Below are 27,436 nucleotides of genomic sequence, written 5' to 3'. Positions count from 1 at the left end.
TATAAAATATACCCCCACCACTCCCATACATATAAAAATATACCCCCACCACCCCCATACATATAAAAATATACCCCCACACTCCCATACATATAAAAATATACCCCCACCACTCCCATACATATAAAAATATACCCCCACCACTCCCATACATATAAAATATACCCCCACCACTCCGATACATATAAAATATACCCCCACCACTCCCATACATATAAAAATATACCCCCACCACTCCCATACATATAAAATATATCCCCACCACTCCCATACATATAAAAATATATCCCCACCACTCCCATACATATAAAATATACCCCCACTACTCCAATACATATAAACATATACCCCCACCACTCCCATACATATAAAATATAGCCCCACCACTCCCATACATATAAAATATAGCCCCACCACTCCCATACATATAAAAATATACCCCCACCACTCCCATACATATAAAATATATCCCCACCACTCCCATACATATAAAATATACCCCCACCACTCCCATACATAAAACATATACCCCCACCACTCCCATACATATAAAATATACCCCCACCACTCCCATACATATAAAAATATACCCCCACCACTCCCATACATATAAAATATACCCCCACCACTCCCATACATATAAAAATATACCCCCACCACTCCCATACATATAAAATATATCCCCATCACTCCCATACATATAAAATATACCCCCACCACTCCCATACATAAAAAATATACCCCCACCACTCCCATACATATAAAATATACCCCCACCACTCCCATACATATAAAATATACCCCCACCACTCCCATACATATAAAAATATACCCCCACCACTCCCATACATATAAAATATACCCCCACCACTCCCATACATATAAAAATATACCCCCACCACTCCCATACATATAAAATATACCCCCACCACTCCCATACATATAAAATATACCCCCACCACTCCCATACATATAAAATATACCCCCACCACTCCCATACATATAAAATATACCCCCACCACTCCGATACATATAAAATATACCCCCACCACTCCCATACATATAAAAATATACCCCCACCACTCCCATACATATAAAATATACCCCCACCACTCCCATACATATAAAAATATATCCCCACCACTCCCATACATATAAAATATACCACCACCACTCCCATACATATAAAAATATACCCCCACCACTCCCATACATATAAAATATAGCCCCACCACTCCCATACATATACAAATATACCCCCACCACTCCCATACATATAAAAATATACCCCCACCACTCCCATACATATAAAATATACCCCCACCACTCCCATACATATAAAAATATACCCCCACCACCCCCATACATATAAAAATATACCCCCACACTCCCATACATATAAAAAATATACCCCCACCACTCCCATACATATAAAATATACCCCCACCACTCCCATACATATAAAAATATACCCCCACACTCCCATACATATAAAAATATACCCCCACCACTCCCATACATATAAATATATACCCCCACCACCACCATACATATAAAAATATACCCCCACCACTCCCATACATATAAAAATATACCCCCACCACTCCCATACATATAAAAATATACCCCCAACACTCCCATACATATAAAAATATACCCCAACACTCCCATACATATAAAAATATACCCCCACCACCCCCATACATATAAAAATATACCCCCACCACCCCCATACATATAAAAATATACCCCCACCACCCCCATACATATAAAAATATACCCCCACCACCCCCATATATATTAAATATACCCCCACCACCCCCATAGATATTAAATATACCCCCACCACCCCCATATATATTAAATATACCCCCACCACCCCCATACATATTAAATATACCCCCACCACCCCCATACATATTAAATATACCCCCACCACCCTATACATATAAAAATATGACCCCACCACCCCCATACATATAAAAATATGCCCCCACCACCCCCATACATATACAAATATACCCCTACCACCCCCATACATATAAAATATACCCCCACCACCCCCATACATATTAAATATACCCCCACCTCCCCCATACATATTAAATATACACCCACCACCCCCATACATATTAAATATACCCCCACCACCCCCATACATATTAAATATACCCCCACCACCCCATACATATAAAATATACCCCCACACCTCCATACATATTAAATATACCCCCACCACCCCCATACATATTAAATATACCCCCACCACCCCATACATATTAAATATACCCCCACCACCCCCATACATATTAAATATACCCCCACCACCCCCATTTATATTAAATATACTCCCACCATCCCAATACTTATTAAATATATCCCCACCACCCCCATACATATAAAATATACCCCCAAATATATTAAATATACTCCTATCACCCCAATACATATTAAATATACCCCCACCACCCCAATACATATTAAATATACCCCCATTAACCCATTACATATTAAATATACCCCCACTAACCCAATACATGTTAAATATACCCTCACCTCCCCCCACATTGCCCTTACCTTATCTCCTGCAGGACACAGACAGCACAGAACATGTCTCTGGCCCGCCAGGGTGTGGGCTCTGCCCCTGCTGTCCTCTTGGTGGCTGTCCTCTCCTCCAATCAGGAGTCCTCCTTGCTCTGCCCAGCCACCGTCCCGCTCTCTCACTGCCTCCGCCCTCTCAGCACTTAACGCTCGCCGGATACCTGGCAACCCTATGGTGGGCACGCGTGGGCCGAGTGAGTGGGGCCCCTGGTTGGCGCGCGCGGGGGAAGTTAGGTTGGCACGCGCGCGCAGGGGAATCCCATGGCACATCCGGGGGGTGGGGGGAAACCGGCGGGCCCACAGGCAGCAGGACGGAAACCCTGCTTGCACATGCGAGCGGAATAATCGTCGCCATTTTAAATTTAAAAAAAAAAATAATAATTTTTATTAACTTTAACGGGTATGGCCAGGCCCCCCTGACTCACGGGGCCCGGGACGCCAGTGTCCTCTGTCCCCCCTTGTTGGCGGCCCTGCCCTTATGGTAATGGCACTCTGCTCAAACCCCACTGTCAACATTTAAACAGAATTTTTTTTTTATTCTAATGATAAAATATTAGAAGTGTACATTCCCCATTGACTAAAACTTCAGTATTGCCAATTTAGCAATAATTTTACCATGCATACCCAATGAAACCATTATCTCTCGATTCCAAAAACATAGTTACTGCCCATGATTAATAGTCACAGAAATTTGCATGTAGCTGCTGAAACATAACTTGACTGTTATCAGTAGAGGGAGTTATTCTTGAGCGGACACTAAATGATATCTGTATTTTGCCTTTAATAATTGATATTTGCAGCCTAGACTAATTACAATACTCCACTGGACACAAATTGTCGAAAATATAGTAAAACTTGGATTGCAACTCATTTGCCAATAGATCCCTTCAGCACTGCAGGGGTTAAGATGCGGCCCCCACTGTTAACTACTTTCAGTTAGAGCACAAACCCATCTCTGGAATAGAAATGTCATTTTGGTTTGCATTTTCCTTCCCATAGAAAGCACTGTTAGAATTTGATGGATTGCAGTTGAATTGAACAGCAATCCCAGAAGAGTGTTTAGGGTTGATGACCATCATTTGCTTTGTGTTTTACCCAACCGGGGAGCATTTCTATTTTTACCTCGTTTCAGGATACTACCCCTTTGAGACTTGATTATATTTTCTACTTAACATCATGGCTAGAGGAAACACATTTTAACAAATACAGAGTAGATAATACCGCATTACTGAGATAAATGGAACCATTTGTTTACAAGGTCTTCTTTGGGGCAGACCTCAATGCATTTCTTTTAATTTAAACATAATAACCAGCAATTTTAGCTGTAAAACAAGTCAAACTGCAATCATATATTCCCCCTTATTTCTGACCACGCTGTTAAAATAAGTATGATATCATTTTACTAGAATCCACCCCTGCAAAAAAAGATTTTCGTCAAATAAATACACAGTGATAATTAAAGTGACACAGTAAAATTACTTAAATTAGGAGCAATGATAGGTAAGGATGGTTATTTTAGTTAGAAGGATACAGCTAGGTACTGTAGAACAGGGTTGCTCAACTCCAGTCCTCAAGCCCCCCCTCTCTCAAGTGAAGTGACATTGGTGAGTGAGCTGACAAACAAACATTAAATAGTCTCAAAAAGTCCAAACACCCATGTGCAGCTGCTTTGTTACTAATCTTCTTAATTAGGTTCTCCGGTGTCTAATCCTCTGGTTCCATCCCCCTGGGTGGGCGTATCCCCTCTCCGCATTGGTTGATGTAATCTCTGGTATCATCAGTTGCCTCCAATCGTCCATCTGGTGCCAGGGGTGTGTCCGTTTCATCCTCGGTGGCGTCCCTCGTTGTCCATGCATCACTGGTGTCTCTGTAGTGCATCCTTATACACCGCTGACGTCATCACATGGCGTCCTTCCATCCGGGTCACAACGATCGTCTCAAGAGCGTCTGACGTCACTACGTTGTATTCTCACAGCTGATACCCACATCTGGTGTCTGGCTATTATTTCTCCCTTGTAACCTAGCAACAATGTCCATTGGGAAAAGTGAGGCTCCTGCGCAATTGCTGCTGGCTGTCCTGATGTGTTTATTTCATCCTCCAGTAGACATGATGAGTAAAGTAACTTTACAACAAAGGAGGTGCTCTAGTGGTACAAAATTACACGCAATACAAACAAGAGGCATTACGACAGTTGAATAATACAGAGAATTATATCAGACATGATCATGATCCTACACTGGGGTATTTACAAGAACTAAAGGGAACAGTACAATTGGGTATTGGTAACTTGTGGATTAGTGAAACAGAGGCAGAGTTTCTTATAATGAAAAATCCTCGTTGAACTGTATTTTATCTATTCCCTAAAATCCATAAGAGTCTTCATGATCCCCAAGAGAGACCTATCATATCTGCAACAAACTATGAATCAACCTTTGGCGGTATACATAGACACATTTTTGCAGCAGCTCCTGGTACTAAAGGGTCAATCGTACATTAAGGATACATTTGACTTTTTATCAAAAGTGAAACGAATCCCACTGGTGAATAAAACTGTACAACTGGTGACTATGGATGTCACAAATTTGCACACCATAATTCCACACACAGATAGTATGGCAGTTATTAAAAAGAGGGTGACTTAAGAGCACATAACCAACCACCAGTAGACTATATATTACTCCTGTTTCATTTTGTTCTATATAAGAACATCTTTAGGTTTGAAAATACTTTTTACCTTCAGACCACAGGAACTGCTATGGGGAGCAATGTTGCACCTGCATATGCAAATCTGTTTATGGAGGATTTTGAAACTGAATACTTTTTTAATATACCTTTCTATAAGAAAAGAAAATATTATTGCAGGTTTATAGATGACCTCTTCTTCCTATGGGAAGGTACCTTGGTTGAACTCACTGAGTCCTTTGATTACTTGGACCGATACCCTGACATACAAAAATAAGACGTAAGCAGTTTTCTATAACAATAACCATATTTTAGCTTTTTAGGCTGTTAAGGCAAAATTCATTATGTTTATTCTTGCAGACAAAATAGGTGATACACAAAATGGAGACCTACCCCTTGTATATACATTTACACACTCCATGTTTTTGTAAAGGATACCGGAGTCTGCAATCGGTCCAAGTAATCGAAGAACTCAGTGAGTTCAACCAAGGTACCTTCCCATAGAAAGAAGAGTTTATCTATATTCCTGCAATAGTATTTTATTTTATTATAGAATCGTGTATTAAAAATGTATTCAGTTTCAAAATCCAGAAAGTGAATCCCTGCGCTTCTCCCATAGGGCTAACAATAAATGGGGAAATAAAAATACATAGTGAAACCTAAGTCTGTAAGACAAAGGAGACTTTTGGTTACATCCGTTGATCAAATAATGACAAGCCTGTTAACCAACGTCAAGGTAAGTCTCAGTAGCAGGTCTCTATGCTATATGCATACAAATGTTCTGTGAAATATACCCTGAAGGGGTTAATAAACTAAGCATAAGCTTATATACTTAGTGCAATTAAAAACTAGTATATACCAGTGAAGATACTTACATGTATGCAAGTAAAGTGAAAAGTGAATTTACAGGGACATTACTGGGAGATTATATACCTTGAAAAGGAGGGACTAACCTCCCACAAGCTGCTTAATAAGCACTTACAGTACAGGTGGATTGACTAAATACATTAATCACACCCTAATAGTGGTGCCCCCTGGAAGCGTGCTGCTAGGGATTTAATTCGACTCAACAGAAAATGGTTTTTGTGTCTTCTATCAAATATAGAAAATTTATGATTTACTTACCTGCGTGCTGTCCCTTGATGTCGTGTTGCAACCGGTATCGTATGGTCTGTTATTGCTTTATGGGATAAGCACCAAAACTTATTTACTTGCAAATGGTGTGCCGGCTGTGCATTGGATTATATATATATATATATATATATATATATATATATATATATTTTTTAATATATATATATATATATATATATATATATATATACATGTAGAGGTATCAGTACCGTGTTAGCCGAGCTTCAATAATCAAAAAATAAATAGATGATACCGTTCTGTGGCTAACGAAATGCTTTTATTTGTGCGAGCTTTCGAGATATATTTTAATATATATAATATATATATTATATATATATATATATATTCACCACGTTTATACATGTAAGGAGCATGCTGCTGCTGAAAAGATTGGCCATACATATGTGAAAAAAACAGAAAGTGAATCCCAGCGCTTCTCCCATTGGGCTAACAATAAATGGGGAAATAAATATACATAGTGAAACTTAAGTCTGTAAGACAAATGAGACTTTTGGTTACATCCTTTAATCAAATAATGACAAGCCTGCTAACCAACGTCAAGGTAAGTCTCAGTAGCAGGTCCCTATGCTAAATGCATGCAAATGTTCTGCGAAATATACCCTGAAGGTCACTAACTAGTCTGTCCTCTTCTAATGATAACACATCCAGAAATTAAATTTGATCAAAGGATGTAACCAAAAGTCTCCTTTGTCTTACAGACTTAGGTTTCACTATGTATATTTATTTCCCCATTTATTGTTAGCCCAATGGGAGAAGCGCAGGGATTCATTTTCTGGATTTTGAAACTGAATACATTTTTAATACACCATTTTATAATAAAATACTATTGCAGGAATATAGATGACATTTTCTTCCTATGGGAAGGTACCTCGGTTGAACTCACTGAGTTCTTCGATTACTTGGACCGATTGCAGACTCCATACGCTTTATGAAAACATGGAGCGATAAACACATTTCATTTCTGGATATCTTATTATCATTAGAAGTGGGCAGACTATATAGTGACCTTTACAGAAAATCCACTGACAGGAATGCCACATTACATAGCACCACTTTTCATCCTGACGCACTTAAAAATATGCTACCATTCTCACAGAAAATTAGGGCTACAAGAATCATTGACAGACCAACACATTTGACGCAAACCTTGGAAGAAATTGAGCAGAGATTCCTTCAAAGAGGACATAAAGTAAAGCATTGAATAAACAACCTAGTGCTGTCCATAATGAACAAAAGAAGGAAAGGATTATGTTTGGCACTAAATATACTACTGCTAGTAACTTTATAAAAAAAAATGTTTTTTTTTTTTTTTTTTTAAATCATTGGAAGGTACTACAAACAGATGAGACATTACGGACAATATGTCAAGACGCCCCCCAGATTCGCATATGAGGCTAAGGCCCCGCTCCCTCCGTCAGCGCGCCCGCACTGCAGACAGGCGGGGCGCTGACAGACACAGACCGCGATATGCGGTCTGTAGGGAGCGGGAACCGGAGCGGGAGGTGGGCGGGAGTGGGAGGTTTGAGCGGGAGGGGGGCGTGGCTTGAGCGGAGGGACCCGCTACTCTCCCCCCTCCCCCCCTCCACGGGCTCGGGCTGGCACTCATACACACACGCAGACACACACACACAGACACACACACAGACAGAGGCAGGCACTCACGCACTCAGACACACACATACACACACACACACACGCACGCACGCAGGTAGGCACTCATACACATACACACACACACAGAGGCAGGCACTCACGCACTCAGGCACACACATACACAAGCACCGATAGGCACTCAGACAGATACACACACACAGACAGGCACTCACGCTGCTTTCCACCCACACTCCTCCCCGCTCCCTGAAGCCTCTCCTCCTCCCGAAGCCTCCCCTCCTCATTGGCTCACAGCCACACCACGTGATGCGTCAACGCTAGGGATCACCATTCTCTTGTATCCCGTAGCAGCTGACGCGTCACAGCGTGTAGTGAGCTGTGAAGCCAGGGGGGACCGGGACCGGCTCGGGAGGATTGCCCTGCTGGTGGGGAACTCGCATGTGGCCGCCCGCGCCGCCGGGCGCACCGGGTCCCAGGCCTAAGAGAGGTGAAAACATTAAGGATATGTTAATTAAAGCTGACAGAAAAGATTATTACACCACGGCACAGTTTCTTAGTAAATCTAAAGCAGGTTGCTTTAAATGCTATGGTTGCTCAGTGTGTAACAGCCTGAACACGGGTGACAATTTTCACCATTCCAGAAGTGGTAAACTATATCAAATCAAGAAGAGGATCACATGCACTACGACACGTGATCTACGTGATTAAATGTCCCTGCGGGTTATGTTACATTGGCAAGACCAATAGGATACTTAAAACACGCTTTATGAGCATAAAAGCAAAATTGGTCATGCCGCTGAGGACACTGCCCTAATAACGCACTGTACAGCATATAAACATTCCGTCTCCTCCTTGAAATTAATGGGAATAGAGCACATACAACAGGCAAGGTCAGGAACAGAAAGGGACACAGTCCTACTGCAAAGGGAGGCTTTCTGGATTTACACTCTGGAAACCGCCTTCCCAAAAGGCCTTAATGATAATTTATCTTTGAGATGTTTCCAGAGTGGGAGATAAAATAGATCTTTGGATTGTTGTGCTTTTATCCATTCATATACTGTATCCGGCTGTTGTTGCTGCTGTTGAACTTGTTCTCTCATGTGTGTGCGTTTACAGAAGGTTAGTAGTTAGTAGTTTAACAATACTATATATCTCCTCGTCAGATACAGTATAAAATAAGGTAGAAAGAGACTAACTTTTTATATACCTAGAGTTAGAGCAAAGAGCAAATTGTTGTTTTAAGGATTCACAAAAATTACTATTAAAAAAAAAATCATTATTTTTTACTTTTTGCACTTTTTTGGTTGAGGAGTTGCTGCTTTTAAGTTACTTTAATCATCATATCTACTGGAGGATGAAATAAACACATCAGGACAGCCAGCAGCAATTGCGCAGGAGCCTCATTTTTCCCAATGGACATTGTTGCTAGGCTACAAGAGAGAAATAATAGCCAGACGAGGGCATCAGCTGTGAGAATACAATGTAGTGACGTCAGACGCTCTTCAGACGATCGATGTGACCCGGATTGAAACGAAGCCATGTGATGACATCAGCGGCATATGAGGACACACTGCAGAGATTCCAGTGATGCCTGGACAACGAGGGACGCCACTGAGGATGAAACGGACACACCCCTGGCACCAGATGGGACGATTGGAGGCAATTGATGATACCAGTGATTACATCAACCAATGCGGATGCCCACCCAAGGGAATTGAACCAGAGGATTAGACACAGAAGAACCTGATAAAGAAGATTAGAAGCAAAGCAGCTGCACATGGTTTTTTTTACTTTTTGAGACCTCTGATTGAGCTTCCTTGCAGAAGCAGGGACTGATTGAGCCACCTGTGCTGAAGCTGGGATATCCTGAAAACCTGACCTGTTGGCAGGGGGGGGGGCACACCCCCCAACAGGACTTGAGTTGAGCACTCCTGCTGTGGAAGCTCAAATCAAATGTGTTATTCCAATAAGTATCTATCATCTCACACATTTTCACAATTTGTGTACTATTATTGTATATTTTATCAAAACCAAATACTATAATCAAAATATAAATAAAGCACTTTATAAAATAAATCTAAGACTGTAATAAACATATTAGATTAGCTAAATTGCCACAAACCGTGCAGTAGGTAAGGGCAGCTGTTTTTTTTTTTTTGTTTTTTTAGGAACAGGTCATTTGATAAAAAATGATGTAATCCCAATATAATGTATGATCTTCTTATCTCCTCCCATGGATTTCTTTAACACATGTGAATATTTTAACAAAACAACGAAGTAAGGAATCTGCTTTGTTCATGCAAAATATTATTTACACCGTCCAGTGCAAGGCACGTGATTCCTCCTTTACTGAAATAGACATTTCATCAATGCAAAATTCAGCGATAAATTCCTACCTCTTGATACAGATCACTGAGATCCCCGTGATGTGCTTGTTTGGAACAACCTGGGTACTCTCTGACACAACAGGAATCAGGCGGCCAATCCATCTCTGTCATTTCTAGCCAGTCCGTTAGATACACCACTCCACAGCACTTGAACTGTTAAAAAAAAAAAAAAAAGAAGGCATTTCATTTATCTTTCAAATAATTGTTCCACGGATCAAAAGAACTGAACTGAGAGCAATCATGCACTTCTAAGAGGCAAAGCTTGCCCACGTATTGACAACCCCATTCTGTATAATGACAGCCTTTTATTATGAGGTAACGTGCAGCATACAGTATACTGCAGTAAATAAAACTGGTCTTTTTTATTTAATGCTTAAGTGCTGGATAGTGTCTGAATCATGTCTGATTTGTTTTATTAGATAAATAAAAATAAGTGGCAAGATTTATTGTACATACTAAATCCTCCTTTCTTCATTGGATCTTTATTACGGTTGTAGTTTATCAACTGTGGAAACTGCAGCAAGAGTATGTAATTATCTCTCTGTTTTGCTGTATTCATTAAATATATTTGGTGATTTATTGCATACAGAAAAATCTACTTTGCATTTTAAAGCAGCAATACTGTACTGCCCAGATTAATTCTTTATTTTTGTTATTGTACCTGAACAAGGAGCTAATCTTTAGTGTAGGTTGTGACACAAACAGAGCTGAGAAGCAAAGCAGGAAAATAAGAAAAGCTGCACTCGAGAGGACTTGGTGAAAAAAAAGCAATGTTAACGTTTTATTGCAGAATCGACGTTTCTGTCCTGTCTGGGACCTATGTCAAGACAAAAAGAGCTAAAACATAGCTGCTAAACCACAAATATGGCCTTGGTGCAGTGCCAGACTTACGCATGAGCCAACTAAACTACAGCTTATGGACTCACGAAATTAGGGGCATTAAATATAGAAATAAAAATGTATGCATTTGAAGTTTTTCAATTGGATGATAAATAAAGAAGATATGAGAAAAAGAAGAGTCTCTAGAAATATGGACATTTTCATTCAAATATAACCCTAAGCATCATGTGTATTGAAAAAGACAAACGTTGTAGCTTATCATTTGAGGACATCAATGTCTTTGCTCTACATCAACAATCTCCAAAGAAAATATTTCAATATTAAAATTAATGTGTTGTGCAAACACTATTCATTTTAGCTTTACACTGCCCTCTTTGTATATAACAATGCTTACTGTATATAATGCTTTCATTCATTTCAGTTTCATGTTTATATTTTCAGTGGTCTCGTCAGTCAGATTAATAAATCTACTTCTCATTTTTGAGGGGACTCAGAAGGTCAAAGTCTGGCCCGGCCTTCGTGTCACCAATAGAAAGCTGCAACGTCCCCTCCTTAAACCGGTTGCGGCTTTCTATTGGCTGCCGGAGTGAGCCCTAACCCCACAGCTATTTTGCATCTACAATCTTGTTGGGGAAACACGGATGAGCTCGTGGAGACCCCACTGGTTCCCCAGCTTTCCGTTTCCATTCTAGCTGCTGTTGTTTATGACCTGTGGCATTTGCAGCAACAGACCAACAGGTGTCAGTGTGGAGTTCAATCTAAGACTGTGTTTTTGGAGCACATCTCAATATAATAATCATGCATAAAAAACTACACAGTCTAACACTATTCCAATTCTTTCCCAGTATTAACAAACAGAGGAGGTATTGAAGTCAATTTGGCCTGTGTACTATGATACAATTTCTCATTGTTTTAAATTAATTTTAACACATTGTGTTGAATACCTGATTTATACAATGTGTATTTTTGTATTTAAAACCAGTGGCGGTAAATATCAATTATTAGTGTAACATTATCTATATTAGCCACGCTGTGAATATAATACATTTTGTTAACCTATTTAATTAAACGTCCCTGCTGTGTCAAATCCATTTTTGGTTGATACATGCAAATTAAAGCGATGATCCAAGTAGCCATTTTTCCCCTTTTTCTTTAATTGTATATACAGGATTGAAGCAGGGGATCCCCGGAGCTGAACCCCATTAATTTCAGTTCCGGGGACCCCCTGCTTCCAGACATATGTACCTCCATAGGGGGTGCTGGTAGCCACTTTCAGCTCGCTAGCTGGGGTTCACATAATGCATTATTTTCTAACACCTGCGTCCTGCGAACCAATAGGAAGCCGTGACATCATCCGGTGCTGCTTTCTATTGGCCCATGTTACATAGTAGATGATTAGGTTGAAAAAGAGACACATGCCCATCAAGTTCAACCTACAGTATAGTATGCTAAATTTAGATGACAGATACTTTATTCTATATTTTTATTTACAGTACAGTATATTGATCCAGAGGAAGGCAAACAAAAAACCGTAGTGAAATATTATCTAAGGATATCTCATAAGGGGGGAAATAAATTCCTTCCTGACTGCAAATATTGGCAAATCAGATTACTAGTACCAGGGAAAGGATGGGGGGAGTGGGGGGAATGGAAAACAGGACCCTCGCAACTGCTATTACAGTGTATGAATGAGCGGTGTTACAATCAGGGGTATAGGCTAAGGTACACAACAAAAGAAACAGAAAACCCCACTACGAGAGCACTCACTTCGTATAAATCACAAAGGCCTAGGACACACTCGGTTGGACCTGATGGATTCAGGTGAGTGGTGAATAGAGTTGTTATGTGGACATAAAATCAGTTTAATGGAGAATAATGTTCTCAAATAAAATAAAGCGCATAAAGCCTGAATGTATAGGAGGCTACGTGTGGCAAAGGAGCAAATTAAAAGGCAAATTGTATGGGGTAGGTGAGCAGACTAAAGTAATAGTCTCTCATGCCTGTCGAGCTGACCTACAAGCACTGAGCATCATAGGACTTCATACCTTACTGCCTAGCCCAACTAGGTTTCTAGAGTTAATATCCTTAGCCACCCAGTGTGGCAGTGGAGACAGTTACTATAGGACTGCAATATAATTACATCTGCACCATCCTATCCACTGACCACTCGCAGGGCTCCTGCCTTAGGTATACATACACACTGGTAAGCTCGACAGGTATGAGAGACTAGGGATGATCCAACAAGGAAGAGCAGAGCACAGCTGTAGAACAGTGGGGCCACACACCGGCAAGAAGGGTTAAAAATAAGATTTATTCCATAGTGCAATGGTGGGGGGAACACGAAAGTGAACTCTGAAGCGTTTCAGCCGCAAGGGCCTTTGTCAAAGAGTGCTACTCCTGGGTTTTTGTCATTATTGACATACCATCACAAGATTGCCACTTCATTGGATACTGTTTGGATGTCATCATAGGGATAGTTATGCTGAGTTATACCTTAGGAGAGTTATACATGCACCAGGTCTAGGAGACTCACGAGGCTTCATTTTTACTTTTCCACACGAGACTGTTCATAATATTATTAATATAGACATGTGGACGTATGGTTCTTCTGCTACTGAGCACCGCACTTGAAAAATATTTTCAAGCATATATACGGTATGAGAGACTAGTACGTTAGTCTGCTCACCTACCCTGACAATTTGCCTTTTAATTTGCTCCTTTGCCACACGCAGCCTCCTATACATACAGACTTTATGCGCTTTATCTTATTTTAGAACATTGTTCTCCATTAAACTGATTTTATGTCCACATAACAACTCTATTCACCACTCACCTGAATCCATCAGGTCCTACCGAATGTGTCCTAGGCCTTTGTGATTTATACAAAGTGAGTGTTCTCGTAGTGGGGCAAATCAGATTACTCCCTGGGATAAAATTCTCCCCATGTTTACTTATTTGGTATATCCCTGTATATCTTTGGTTTCTAAAAAGATGTCTAACCTTTTTTTTTTTTAAAGATATTTATTGTATCTGCCATCACAGTCTCCATGGGTAATGAATTCCACATTTTAACTGCCCTCCTTTCCTCCAACCTTAAGGTATGACCCTGTGTCGTTTATACTGCCCTTGGGATGAATAGTTATTATGAAAGCTCCTTGAATTGCCCCAGAATATATATTTATATATAGTTATCATATACCCTCTTAGAATAGAAAATAACGTATACCTTTCTGACCTACCAAAATATATATTTTTAAATAGTATTTTTATATATTTGTCATATAATTTGTACTGACTAATAACTGCAATACATTTATTTGAAGGATATTTTAGGGTTCAATGCAAACTTCTGAATTTTTTTTGTTCTGTCTTAGCTTAGTTTTATTCTCTCATATAAACATATGTCCTATATAAATATACTTACTTAGTGGTGCTCTGCCATGAGACAACTTCCAACATCGAAAGACACCTTAAAGCCCTTTCAAATTGTGCTTGTGTTGTGTGCACCTACTGTATAGAGACATAGATATATATCGAAACCCAAAAGCTCTTCCATATTCATAGAAATAATCTCAGTATTACACTCACAAGGATATTGTGGTGCTGTATATTCCCAGTCCTTCTTCCCTATCTGGTGCCATCATTCACAAAGAGACAAAAACAAAGAGGGAATAAGTACTCTAAAAAGTTTACATTTTAATTAAATTATGTTCTGAATATATCTATGTAGCCCTGACTGGTTCTGGGCTACCAGTCTGCCTTCCTTATGGCAGTAAGCCCTAGTAGAGCAGGATTGCCAGGAGTAATCATGGGTTTTCCCCAATCCTATGCAGCTTCAGTGAGTCACAGAGGAGGCGGTGCAACCAGGCCTTGTGTCCAATCAGGGACTCAGGCTTGCTTCCTGCTTTCTCTGTACTTAATGAGCTGCACTTCCTGATTTAGTCAGTTTGCCTCTACCTTTGATAGAGGTCTACCCAAACCAGTTGGCAGGGCTCTGTCAATCTGTGGGCCCTCCCTTAGGGGAGCGGGGAGAGACTATTCCCCTTACTCCACCAGGGAGTAAGGAAAGAGCTAGGACTGCTTCTGGTGCCCTAGGCCGGGAGTGCAAGGTCCAGGGACATCCTGAGGGTGAGGGCCCTAAGCTCTGCTGTTGCTGTACCATTGAAGTGTTCAAGTTGTTTACCATACCTTCTTGCCTGAGACTGAAATCTATCAGGGAGAAGAGTAAAGAAGTTCTCTTGCAGGGATTTCACCCCTCATCCCTGGGGTCTGTAAGAGATGGAGGCGCTGTCACCGTACGTACGAATCAGTTTATACCCCAGAAGCCTGTTCTGACATCCCCTACCATCATGCAGGAGACTCAGATCTTCTGTGAGCCAGCAGGTATGCACCACACTCCATGTAGGAGCAGCGTAATCTCCCAGAGGGGGGGGGGGGGGGACATGGGCTACATCTATAGACTCCTATAATAGTTAGGAAAATGTGTTAAAAATAAAAAAAGAGGAACACAGATATCCCTCAGCAATCCTCCCCAACACAGGGCATATAACTGATAAGAAGTTAACTAGTGTCTGGCTCCTGTGGATAACTGCTTTTCTGGTCATTTCCCCACCAAAGAGATATTAAATATGTAACTATGTGAGATTGTAATCTCCCATACTCCTCTTTTCCCTTTCCTCTCCCCTCCCTCTTTGGTTTTCTGTCAGATTGTTTTAAATATAAAAAATATATTTGGGGGAAAAAATGAACGACAGTTCACAATTATTCAGCCCAGTTCTCAAAGCAAGTTATTTTTTCTTTAAAAAAATAAAGCATAGATTCAAAAAACATTCAAACAAAGACTTCTCAAGTCCCCAAAAAGTATGAAAAAATAGTAACAGCATAGCCAGTAATGTACCTTTTCCCCTTATGGATCTCTGCCACTGACAAACGTCTTGCAAGACTGGTGAGACATGCACTAGAGGAAGAGTTGGCCTCCTTGTCTTCTCATCCTGGACACCAGCCCTCAAACTCCCTTCCTTCCCCTCCCTCCCTCACTCGTCTTTTCTTCCTTTGAATTCCATGCCTGCCTTTTCTCTTTCCCCCTACCCAAGCTTTCCCCCTACCATGATCGTAATGTATTTTCTCCATGGCTCACCCACACTATTTTTCAATGAGTGTGGCTGCTTCCTCTTTTCACTCTCACCCTCCACCAACCCCTTGATCGTCCTCTGTAACATTAACCTTCAGCTCGACAACCCCACCTCAGCCTCGACCTTCATCTCCCTCATCTCTTCCTTTGGACTCTCTTTCAATGAATCTTGCCCCACAAACATACATGGAAGTACCCTTGGCCTTATAAGCATGACAAAATGCCACGCCAAGTACCCTCCAAACTCCTTGTATCACCTGCCGATTACCTCCTCTCCACCATAGTTTACATCAACCTCCCTGCTCCGCCTCCCTCCTCACCCCTACCCAATCCCATCCTTCGCAGAAACCTCAAATCCATTGAGTCATCCTCAGGGTGTAATTTGTCTCCTGAAGGACTTAAATAGACTGGACACTTGGGCAGGTAAATGGCAGGTGTTTAATACAGATAAATGTATGGTTACGCATTTGGGAAACAAGAATAAACAAGAGACTTACAGTACAAATTAAATTGAGAAAAATTAGGAGAATCCTTGATTGAGAAAGATTTAGGAGTGCTTGTATACAGCAGGGTTAGCAATAGTGCCCAAGGTCATGCAGTAGATTCAAAGACAAACAAGATCTTATCTTGCATTAAACGGGGAATGAATTGAAGATAAGTAAACATAATTATGTCCCTCTATTAAGCATTAGTAAGACCACATCTTGAATATGGAGTACAGTTTTTGGCACCACTCCATAAAAAAGACATTATGGAACTAGAAAAAGTGCAGAGATGAACCTCCATATTAATAAAGGGATGGAAAATATGCTATTCATGCTATTCTAGATATTTAGCTGGACACAAAGCATAGGTTAAAAATGGCAGGAAATTATACCAGCGATACAGCGCTATCAATCCCCAATAGACTGGAATAAAAACAACTGTAGATGTGTCACATTTAACATTTTAGCAGAGCATAGAAAACTACCAAAATAGAAATGCCAATAAACTGTATTCAGAAGAGGACAACAAAATCTTGGGATTTGTGACTGCTGAAGTTTAAATCAATTTAAAGTGTTGGCAATCAGTTATTTATAGGCCTGATCACGGAAGGTTCATGAGCACATATGCACATGTTTTCACAATTTAACCCTTACATTATAAATATGTTTCATTATCCTGAGGATAAAAGGTGTCTGTGCTGAAACCAGTTGCAAAATTGAGAAGTAGCTGAATCATTTTTTTTCTTAATCAAGTCAATAAGCTGTTCTGCAACGATTCTATGAGATAATGGATAGTCGGGAGCAAAAACTAGTAATGATGAATCTCAGGTTTGGGTGTCTAATAATGGAAATGTTTGTCTGCCCCACAGAGTATCCATTTATTAAGGAAACAAATATAATGATAGAGGCCCATATTTACTAAGCAGTCTATCATTCAACACCTTTCAGTAATGGTAGGCACTTTACAGCTCATTGACTTGACTGGGCTCTAAGGTGTCATCCATCGCTGCAAAGGTGCCTTATGGTAGAAGACTGCTTAATAAACAAGCCCGGAGTCTCTGCAATGTGGCATGTGCAAAAAGGATGTAGCGGGCCTTTTTGCTCTAAAATAGACACTAAATGCCAGGATTCATTAAGCGCCAATGCGGGATATCACACCCAATCAAGCGTTAACTGCTATTCAAGTCAATGGCAGTTAACGCCGGATCATGGTGCAATACCCTGCAATCTTCCCCTCAAGGGGTCCCTATATAATATGCTGCAAAGCATTTAAATGAACGGAGGGGAAGATTGATTCACAACATATTGAATAGAAGACTCACAGAGACATTTTAAACATGTGTATGTAAGAGACAAGACAGTGGGGAATGTAATGTTAGGAGGAGTTCCGATGGAAATACCAGACACACATGTTATCAAGATGGCTTCCAAAACCCTGTGTCTTGGTTTGTTACTTTTTCCCCTGCTTTGTGTACCTAGTCGGAATTTGTGTAATTTCCCCTTATCAGATATCTACGTTGAATGCAAACATTGAAGATGTGTGTCAATGAGCACTTTTCAGCACATGTATATGAAAAATCCTGTGTATTGCATAAGAAGTACTTTGTAGTTTTCATATAAACCTAAATTCACTTCTGTATAGACAAATGCTACAACTGAATATAGCCTCCCTTATTATTAAAAAAAAAAAAAAAAAAAGAGCCAGATTACAAACATTCCTTCATTAAAATTCTATACACATTGATGTTATCTGACATTGTAGTGACCTTGGAGCTGCACATTGCACCTCTGTGAATAGGACAGTGTGTAATGGTATTTTGTAAACCATCACTTTCATGACCAAAAAAACATATAGACGATTCCTGAAAGCTCAATACATGCTTTTGCAGAAGACAGAAAATAAATACTGCTATGTGTATCTTTATGGCACTCTTCATCATTACGCTGAACCAATATTTTCTTACATGCAAGCCAGATAAATCTTCTTTATAGTCATGGCTATATAGCCTGTCTTCATTTGTCAATGTCTTGAACTTGAGGTTTAATTTACAATAATTAAATGCTTCTAAACCAAAAAACCTTTGAAGTTAGGTCGATTAATCTGCTTTTGGCACTCAGTCCTTACTCTGCTCATGTAAAATCTGTATCTCATTGTTTTAGAATTTAAATTCATCAACACAGATACTTCAGAGCTGAGGCTGGCAGAACAATTGAATCTGTAAACATAATTTATTCAAAATCCACTGATTTACACAAACACACAGAAACAGTCATTAATGCTGAATTGAGAGATCTAAAAGATCGAGAGGCAATCATCTTAAATGTGATCAACACAAAAAGAATTATGCACGCCTTATCCACTTTTCAAGCAAAATGTTATCGAACTGTTTAATAATAAACATTGCAGAGCCAGAATAATCAGCCTCACACCGATGAGACCCAAAAGGTAGAAGCAGCTGTCTGTGAGCGGGGTTTACTGGCTATACAATTCTTTAAGCCAGGGTGTGCTGAAAAGCTGGGTAATACGGTAAGCATGGGCGTCCGCAGAATTTTTTTCAGGGGGGGGCATAATTTATAACCACAGCGCAAAGGCGGTCCCGGCTGCGGCACAGATTGGTCCCGACTTGGGAGTGAGACGGCTTTCATTGGTAGGTAGTGTTACCAATGAGAGCCGCATCACTCCCGAGTGCTACCAATGACAGTACGCTGCGGTTCCTCCTGCGTAGCAGCATAGGCTAGCCTACCACTAGCTGCCTGCCACGGCGCCAGAGGCACCCACCCACCTCCGTCCCGGTCCACCCACCTCCGTCCCGGTCCACCCAGAGTCTGTTTTTGGCGTTTATAGCGCCGTAAACGTACTGTACGGCGCCATAAATGCCAAAAACAGCCCAGGACTGCGAGTGATCCAGGCAGAGCCGCCAACAGAAATCATGGGGCCCAGGACAAATGAAAGGAGCAGCCCCCCCCCCGAACCCATAGCGCCCCCCCCCGAACCCATAGCGCACCTACCACGAAAAAATATCTTTTAGAGCGCAACTTTTACTTAACTGTTTTCTTATTGTACTACAGAATAAAACATTACAATGCAACCTGTTTATTTTTATATTTTCAACAAAAGACATGTGTCTGCCTGCCTGGGTGGGTGAGTGGGTGAATGACAGTAGAATGACAGTGGGTGAGTGGGTGAATGACAGTGGGTGGGTGAATGACAGTGGGTGGGTGAATGACAGTGGGTGGGTGGGTGAATGACAGTGGGTGGGTGAATGACGGTGGGTGGTTGAAAGACGGTTGAATGACGGTGGGTGGGTTGGTGGGATAATGACGGTGGGTGGGTGGATGAATGATGGTGGGTGGGTGGGTGGATGAATGATGGTGGGTGGGTGGGTGAATGACAGTGAGTGAGTGGGTGGATGGGTGAATGACAGTGGGTGAATGACAGTGGGTGGGTGAATGTTGAATGTGGGTGGGTGAATGACGGTGGGAGAGAGTGACTGGGTGACAGTGACTGGGTGGGTGGGTGACAGTGACTGGGTGGGTGGGAGACAGTGACTGGGTGGGAGACAGTGACTGGGTGGGTGGGAGACAGTGACTGGGTGGGTGGGAGACAGTGGGTGGGTGGGAGACAGTGGGTGGGTGGGAGACAGTGGGTGGGTGGGAGACAGTGACTGGGTGGGTGGGAGACAGTGGGTGGGTGGGAGACAGTGGGTGGGTGACTGAGTGAGTGACAGTGACTGGGTGGGACAGTGACTTGACAGTGACTGGGTGGGTGACTGTGACTTGGTGAGTGACAGTCAGTGAGTGGGTGGGTGACAGTGACAGTGGTTGATGTCGACAGTGGGTAATGGTGACAGTGGATGACAGTGACAGTGGGTTATGGTGACAGTGGGTGACAGTGACAGTGGGTGACAGTGACTGGGTGGGGTGACTTACCTTGACCGGGTGGGTGCAGCTTGTCGCCGGATGCTTCCCCCTCCTGCCCCCGATATCCCCGCGGCAGCTGCCAGGGACGGGAGGTGGGTTTGGGGAGGGGGCGCGGGAGGAGGGCACGGGAGGTGGGCTCAGGGGGGGGGGGGCAAGGCCAAGGGAGGTGGGCTGGGGGGCACGTGGGAGGTGGGTGCGCGGGAAGCTGGCCAAGGGGGGGGAAGCGGGCCGCAGCGGAGCTGGTTCTTCCCCCTCCATCCCACGTTGGGAGCGGGAGGGGGAGCGGGCCGCAGCGGAGCTTGTACTTCCCCCTCCATCCCACGTTGGGAGGGGGAGTGGGCCGCAGAGGAGCTTGGCTTGTACTTCCCCCTCCGTCCCACTTTGGGAGCGGGAGGAATTTTTAAAATTTATTTAATTAACTGTTGCTTGGCCGCGCAGGGGGCCCGGCCTGACCCACGGGGCCCGGGAAGCAGTACCCTTTGTCCCCCCTGTGCCCCCCCTGTTTGCGGCCCTGGATACAGGGGGGGGCAAGCGCCCCCCCTTGCTCCCCCTGCGGACGCCCATGACGGTAAGGTTTAGGTTAAAGGGATCCATGTTAAAATCGACATGAAACACATTGCATGTCATTTCCCAACATCCCTTGCTGCAGTAGAAACACTGTATGCTAAGTTAACTGGGAAAGGCAAGGTTGCAGACATGTCTGAGACATGTGAATGTGCTCACAATCGGTATTTGTATTTACTGTACAATGTACAGTGGAGGGTTTTTGCCACTTTTGTACCCACCATAACTTATATACAGTCACTTCCTGCAACATTACCTACCTCTGTGATAATGAACTTGCTTGTTATCTCAACACTGTTCTTTCTTGTGGCCTCATAGAAATGTTACTCTCTCTATCCAATACAAACTCCTCCCTCCTGGCCCAAACCCAATATCACCAAATAGCCTGGATTACTCAAAAGCCTTGCACTATCTACTGAATGTTGGTGGAGAACTCTGAAAACCAGCACACCAACCACTACTCATCCAATGGCAAACATCACAAATTTACAACCTGCAAACTACTCAAAGTTCTATTTATACTGTTACTATCTTTAACAGGTGATGTTAAACGTAACCCAGGCCCTCCCTTTTCAACTATGACCCATACCCCTGAGAATAGCCCCTTCAAATTCCAAAAAGGTCCATCTGCCGCTCACATAAATATCCGAAGCATGCTGCCCAAACTGGATGAACTAAGCGCATGGTGCTTTATGCATAAACCCAAAGTCATTATTATCACAGAAACATGACTACCTCCTAAAACCCTCGATGCAACTATCACCATTCAGGGATATTCCATTTCGAGGAAAGACTGGTAAAAGAGACGAGGAGGGGTGTTATTTTATATTGCAGACACCTTACAATTTATGCTCCTAAATTGCCCCCCAAGCCCACCCTCTTTTGAAATCCTACTTGGCAAAATCTGCCTCCCCTTTTCTAAGCCCATTCTTATTGCTGGTATCTACCCCCCCCTAAAGCCCCACTACAATCCCTGACTAATATCACCCAGTTTCTTGACTCCATTTCCTCTCTGAATGAGAGGAGTGAGCTGCTAGTTATTGGGAATTTCAAATACAATTGGCTCAACCCTAAAAACAACAAAATCCAGATACAACTCAAGTCACTTAACCTAACGCAACTCATTTCCCAACACACACGGACAAACCTGAAATCTCATGTCAGAGCCTTCCTAGACATCCTGCTCCTAGCAACAGTTCCTTTCTTGGTCCACCGGGTGTATTGCTGTTTTCGGTCTACTCTGGGGTTCCTCTGTCTGTCTGTATCCTTGTTGCTCCTGTCCTCTGTCCTTAAAGTTTCCTGTTCCTCCCTTGCCTTTGCTTTATGTTGTGTTCCTTGACTTATTCTTTAGCTTATTCCTGTATCTGTTCCGTATTATAATGCTCTTGCTATTAAACTAGATAGTCCCAGTCCTGTTCGTGATCCCTAGTCTAAGTCCTTGCTACCTAGTCTCAGTTCCTGCTCCCCTGCCCTGTTCCTGCCTTCCTGTTGCCGAATGCCTGTGACCACGACAATCCTGCTTGCTGTCTGCCACCAAACTCTGCTTGTGACCCTGACGATCCCGCTTGCTGCCTGCCACGAACCCGTCTTGTGACCCCAACAATCCTTGCTTTCTCCCCACTGTTCTGGTCACATAGGTACTACCCACTCCAGGAGTCTCCCCTTGACAGAAAGCAAAGGCCATCTCTGGACCTCGCCGGAACAGATTCTAAGCCTTCCTGCTTCAGCAGACTCCTTCCACTTGCGTTGGGTCAAAGGTACTTTTTTTTTGGTGGTTGGAAATCCCAGTTGGGATCCTGAAGGTTTTTGTTGATGCAAAGGGTTCTGCAGGGTGATTTGTGCAAATTTCTCCCTGAGAAGAATAGCCTTCCCTGCAGTACCTGTTATCACCACTTCAGACTCAGAGTTTCTTTCCCTAGACAAGCCTCGTCTCTTTCTCGGTTTACCCTGGTTGGACCACTGCTGTTTTACAGGGTTCCATTTCAAAAGACTAAAGTACTCCTATTGTTTTTGCTTACGCTGTGATTTTCCTGCAATCTGTAGTTCTTCCTATGATTGGTTCTAAGGTTTCAGATGTAACTGCAAGTTTCCCTGTAGTTTGTTTCCTGCAATCTGTGATATTCCTATGCCTAATTCTAAAGTTTCAGATATAACTGCAAGTTTCTGTCTATGGTTTCCCCTGCAATTTATGATATTTCTATCACTTATGCTAAGGTCTCAAATTTAAAAGTCAGCTCTCTTATCTTTTTTCTCCCTGTTTATGTCTAGTTCTGTTGTTAATTCCTATGTTTCTGCCTTAAAGACACATCTCCTCTTTATTGGTTTCCTGGGAAGCTATGGCTCCCACTTTGAAAACAGTCGTGAGCAATAAATGTGAACACAGTACCACTGATTCTTCAGAGTTTCTCAAGGCAAAGAGAAAGAAAAAAAAGGGTGTCTGTTCAATTATAGTGGAAACTATAGAAAAAATTTAAGATGACCCTTTAACCTCAGGAAAGCCTGCATATGGCTTTGGTCCCGCTGCGTCCGGCGGCGCGCGGCCGCGTGCGCATTACTCACCTGCAGGGGTTTCCTCCCGAGCCGGTCCCAGTCCCCCCTCGCTGCATGGCTCACTACGCGCTGTGATGCGTCACGTGGTGCGCTGATGAGCCTATCAGCGGCGGGGGCGGGAGCTGTCAGCCTCCAAAAGGTAAGAGGTAAGAGAGATGTGTGTGTGTCGACGGAGGCATCAGCTGTGAGGGCATGTGTAGGGGGAGGAGCTGCTTACCTTTTAGCCGGTAGTAGCACCCTCCTGCAGCCCGGGAGACCGACGCCCGCTGCAGCCATCCGCGGGGGGGGGTGAGGGGGTGGTGTATCGGACGGAAGCTGTGGAGGGGGGTGTATCGGACGGGAGCTGTGGAGGGGGGGAGTAGCACTCCGCTCAAATCACGCCCCCCCGGCCGCCGCTCCCTACAGACCGCAGAAAGCCTCAAGTGCCTCTCCACGCGCCGCCTGTCTGCAGTGCGGGTGCGTGATCTGAGGCAGTGGTGCCATAGCCTTAGATGAGAGATATGCTGCAGCCTAAGGCAACTCAAAATCATCCCAGGAATAGTGGAAAAGAAAAAGGATGCCTTTAACCAAGGTAAAGATGCCATAACTCAGGTACTTCAATCTGCACAGAATGAGAATGATTGCCTCTATGGACGACTTGATAAAGAGCAAGAGGCCAAGGTTGCACTACAAAAGAGTCTGTCCTCAGCAATTGCTAAATGTGTACTCCAAGAGAAAGAAAAGTATCAGTTGGAGAGTGACAGGGTGGTCTTGTCAAGTAAGCTGTGGAAGGCATTAGCTGATTCTGTGAAAAGGAAAGATCCAGCGCTCCACGGATTTGCAAAAGTATTACATTTATTGCGCCATACACAACGACCGTTTCGACCTTAGTAGGTCTTTTTCAAGTGAAAAGGCTTTTTCACTTGAAAAAGACCTACTAAGGTCGAAACGGTCGTTGTGTATGGCGCAATAAATTTAATACTTTTGCAAATCCGTGGATCACTGGATCTTTCCTTTTCACAGTTCAAGCTTGGATATTTGTGACAGGTATCCGTTTGAACCAGTAGCACCAGTAATACTGTTTTGTTTTTTGACAAATGGTGTGCAGCATATCACTGTTCATTTGATTAGCTGATTCTGCCAGGACCAGAGGTTCATTGATCAAGTTGGCACAGCACTGTAAACCTCTCAGAAAGAAGTTCACAGGATTAGTAGAGAGCTGGAAGCCTCTTAGGAGAGGAGTTGCCACTTCAACACACAACTACTGATGCAGCCACGAGTATCCGAACACTTGCCTTGGAAAATCTGGGGCAATACCCCAGTAATGTTGCAACATTTCTGCAGACAGACTAATGGCCCATCGGATTAAAACAGCGGGGTTCCAGGCAGTCCCAATCAAACTGAATGGGACTGCCAGGGACCCCCGGTGTGTTAATCCGATGGGCCATTAGTCTGTCTGCAGAAATGTCACAGAAATGTTGCAGCATTACTGGGAGATTGCCTAGATTTTCAAAGGCAAGTGATCGTATACTCGTTGCTGCATCTGTATGTTCAATGAGTGAGATCTTCAAAGGGTTAGGCTGCGTCCATAGGACTGCAGCCGTACTGAGGCGCGCGGAGGCTGAGGGAAAGCGGGTGCTTTCCCTGGCCTTGGTCGGTGCGCCGTCAGGGGGTGGGCCAGTGACGTCACGGAGCTGGTTCGCCCTCATTGGGCGAACCGCTCACGTGACCGGCCCTGCGCTCCCTTGAGCGCTTGAAACTAAATATTGAATAAGACCTACACTTCCGCACGCTTGTAGAAGCGTAAGCGAGCCCCTGCTAAAGCCGCTCTCATTGCGGCTGCAGGGGCTCAGTGCCGAGCGTGATCGCGCCTCAGCATGGGTCAGCGCATAAGCGCTGACCCTGGACGCAGCCTTAAATAGCAGTTTTGAAACTGTAACTCAAGAGTGTAAGAATCTCTATGTCCGAGTCAGTGAAGGAGATAAAAGATTCCATGAATTAGGAGAGGAGAAGAAACAATTTGCCCAGGAACAGTTAGACATACAGGTAGCACTGCAGAATGCAGAGAGAGTGCTGAAAGAAGAACGTGTCTCCCTGGAGCAGCGCACACAAGCAGAAATCATGATGTAGAGTTAGCTGCAAGAACTGCGTGCGAGTCTGCAGGACGTCATGGAAAAACAGGTAAATCATGAGGAGAAGCAGCGAGTTCTGCAGGAAGAAAGTATCCAGACTGCTAACAAAGTAAAAATACTGCAAGAGCATTTGAGTACCCAGTGTATCCCCAAAAAACAGCATGAGGAGCTGAAGGCCACACTGAGCATAATCAGAGCCTGGAGGAGGAGCTTAGAGGCCAGGTAACTCTGTATGAGAGAGAGCACGAGGAGGTCCAGAAACTGAAGCAAGAGCTAGACGAGCAGAGACACTGCTCCATCCCCAACAGTCAGTACACCCAGGAGAAAGAAACCTGGAAAAGGCAAGCTGCTGGGACCCTAGCAAAGGAATTGGCAGAGCTCCAAACCGTAATGAAGGAGGCATGGAAGAAAGCTCAGAGTGAGCACAGTGAAGAGATGAAGGCCCTGAGAGGAGAATTGCAGGATGCACTCAAGAAACAGGGGTCTCTTGCTGAGGAGTGGAACTTGCAGCAAAGCCTAGAAGTGGAAGAGCTAGAGCTGGTAGCTGTTCACAAATTTCAGCAACTTACAGTGCTGCAGGCGCAGATAGCTGAGCTCAAGATATAGCTCGCCAAAAAGGATGAGAATGAGGAGGTGTCCGATCATCAAGTGGACGGCCTGACACTGTGCTATGAGGTCAAAATGGCCGATGACTGCGAATTGCTGGACCACACAGCTCATGAGAAGGTCCAGCTGAAGCTGGAGATGGACAAGGTCCGGGAGGAGTACCGGCAGCTGCAGGTCAGAAATAAAGAAAAAGGAAACAGATTTAAGACTTGCTCTGAGTCAGCTGGGAGATATGGAATCGCGACTCAACTCCAAAGAAGCTGAACTGGCAACTACATTGAGTGGGAAAAGAAGTGCAGAAGGACAGCTTCAAGAGCTGAAAACTCAAATAGCTGGTCATAAATGCTCTTTAAATGATACCACGAGACAAGGACAGTAGAAACGGATTCCGGACATCAGACAGAATTCAAAAGCAAGCTGGCAGAGGCTTTGCAAGACCTGAGCAAGGGTTACAAGGAACAGACAATTAGTGCTAAATTGGAGTCTGAAAAGAGGAAGTTGGAGAAAGATATTCCAAAACTAAAAAATATACGTTGGTCACAAAAGGAGACCACGGAAAGTGAACTCAATGCACTCACTGATTGTAATGAAGAGCCTGATGGACGGATTGCTGGTTCCTTTGCCGTCACTGTGGCGATAAGTACTTTGCCCTTCAAACCACTAGAGGTGGTCACCCCAAATCTGCCTTTGACCTAGGTCTCCCTGAAGAGCCTTGAGGATCGTCAGGAGAACGCTCCTGAGAGGGGGGAAGTAGTGTCAGTGTCTTCATTGACATCCTGCTCCCAGCCACA

At 43.1% G+C, this 27,436-nt stretch overlaps 1 protein-coding gene across 4 annotated transcripts in view; it reads right to left on the bottom strand.

Moving 5' to 3' along the window:
* TSPAN12 (tetraspanin 12) overlaps nucleotides 1–27,436 on the bottom strand; it is a 215,352-nt gene that overhangs the window by 45,102 nt on the left and 142,814 nt on the right. For all 4 annotated transcript variants that reach the window (XM_075599947.1, XM_075599943.1, XM_075599945.1 and 1 more), the window contains one exon: nucleotides 10,447–10,590. In XM_075599947.1, coding sequence (XP_075456062.1) covers nucleotides 10,447–10,590 — 144 coding nt within the window. The remainder of the gene's footprint in view (nucleotides 1–10,446; nucleotides 10,591–27,436) is intronic.

This window comes from Ascaphus truei, chromosome 5 (genome assembly GCF_040206685.1).
Source record: "Ascaphus truei isolate aAscTru1 chromosome 5, aAscTru1.hap1, whole genome shotgun sequence".
Classification (NCBI taxonomy): domain Eukaryota; kingdom Metazoa; phylum Chordata; class Amphibia; order Anura; family Ascaphidae; genus Ascaphus; species Ascaphus truei.
The sequence above is the reverse complement of the archived record's forward strand: the minus strand, read 5'-3'. Positions and strand labels throughout refer to the sequence as shown.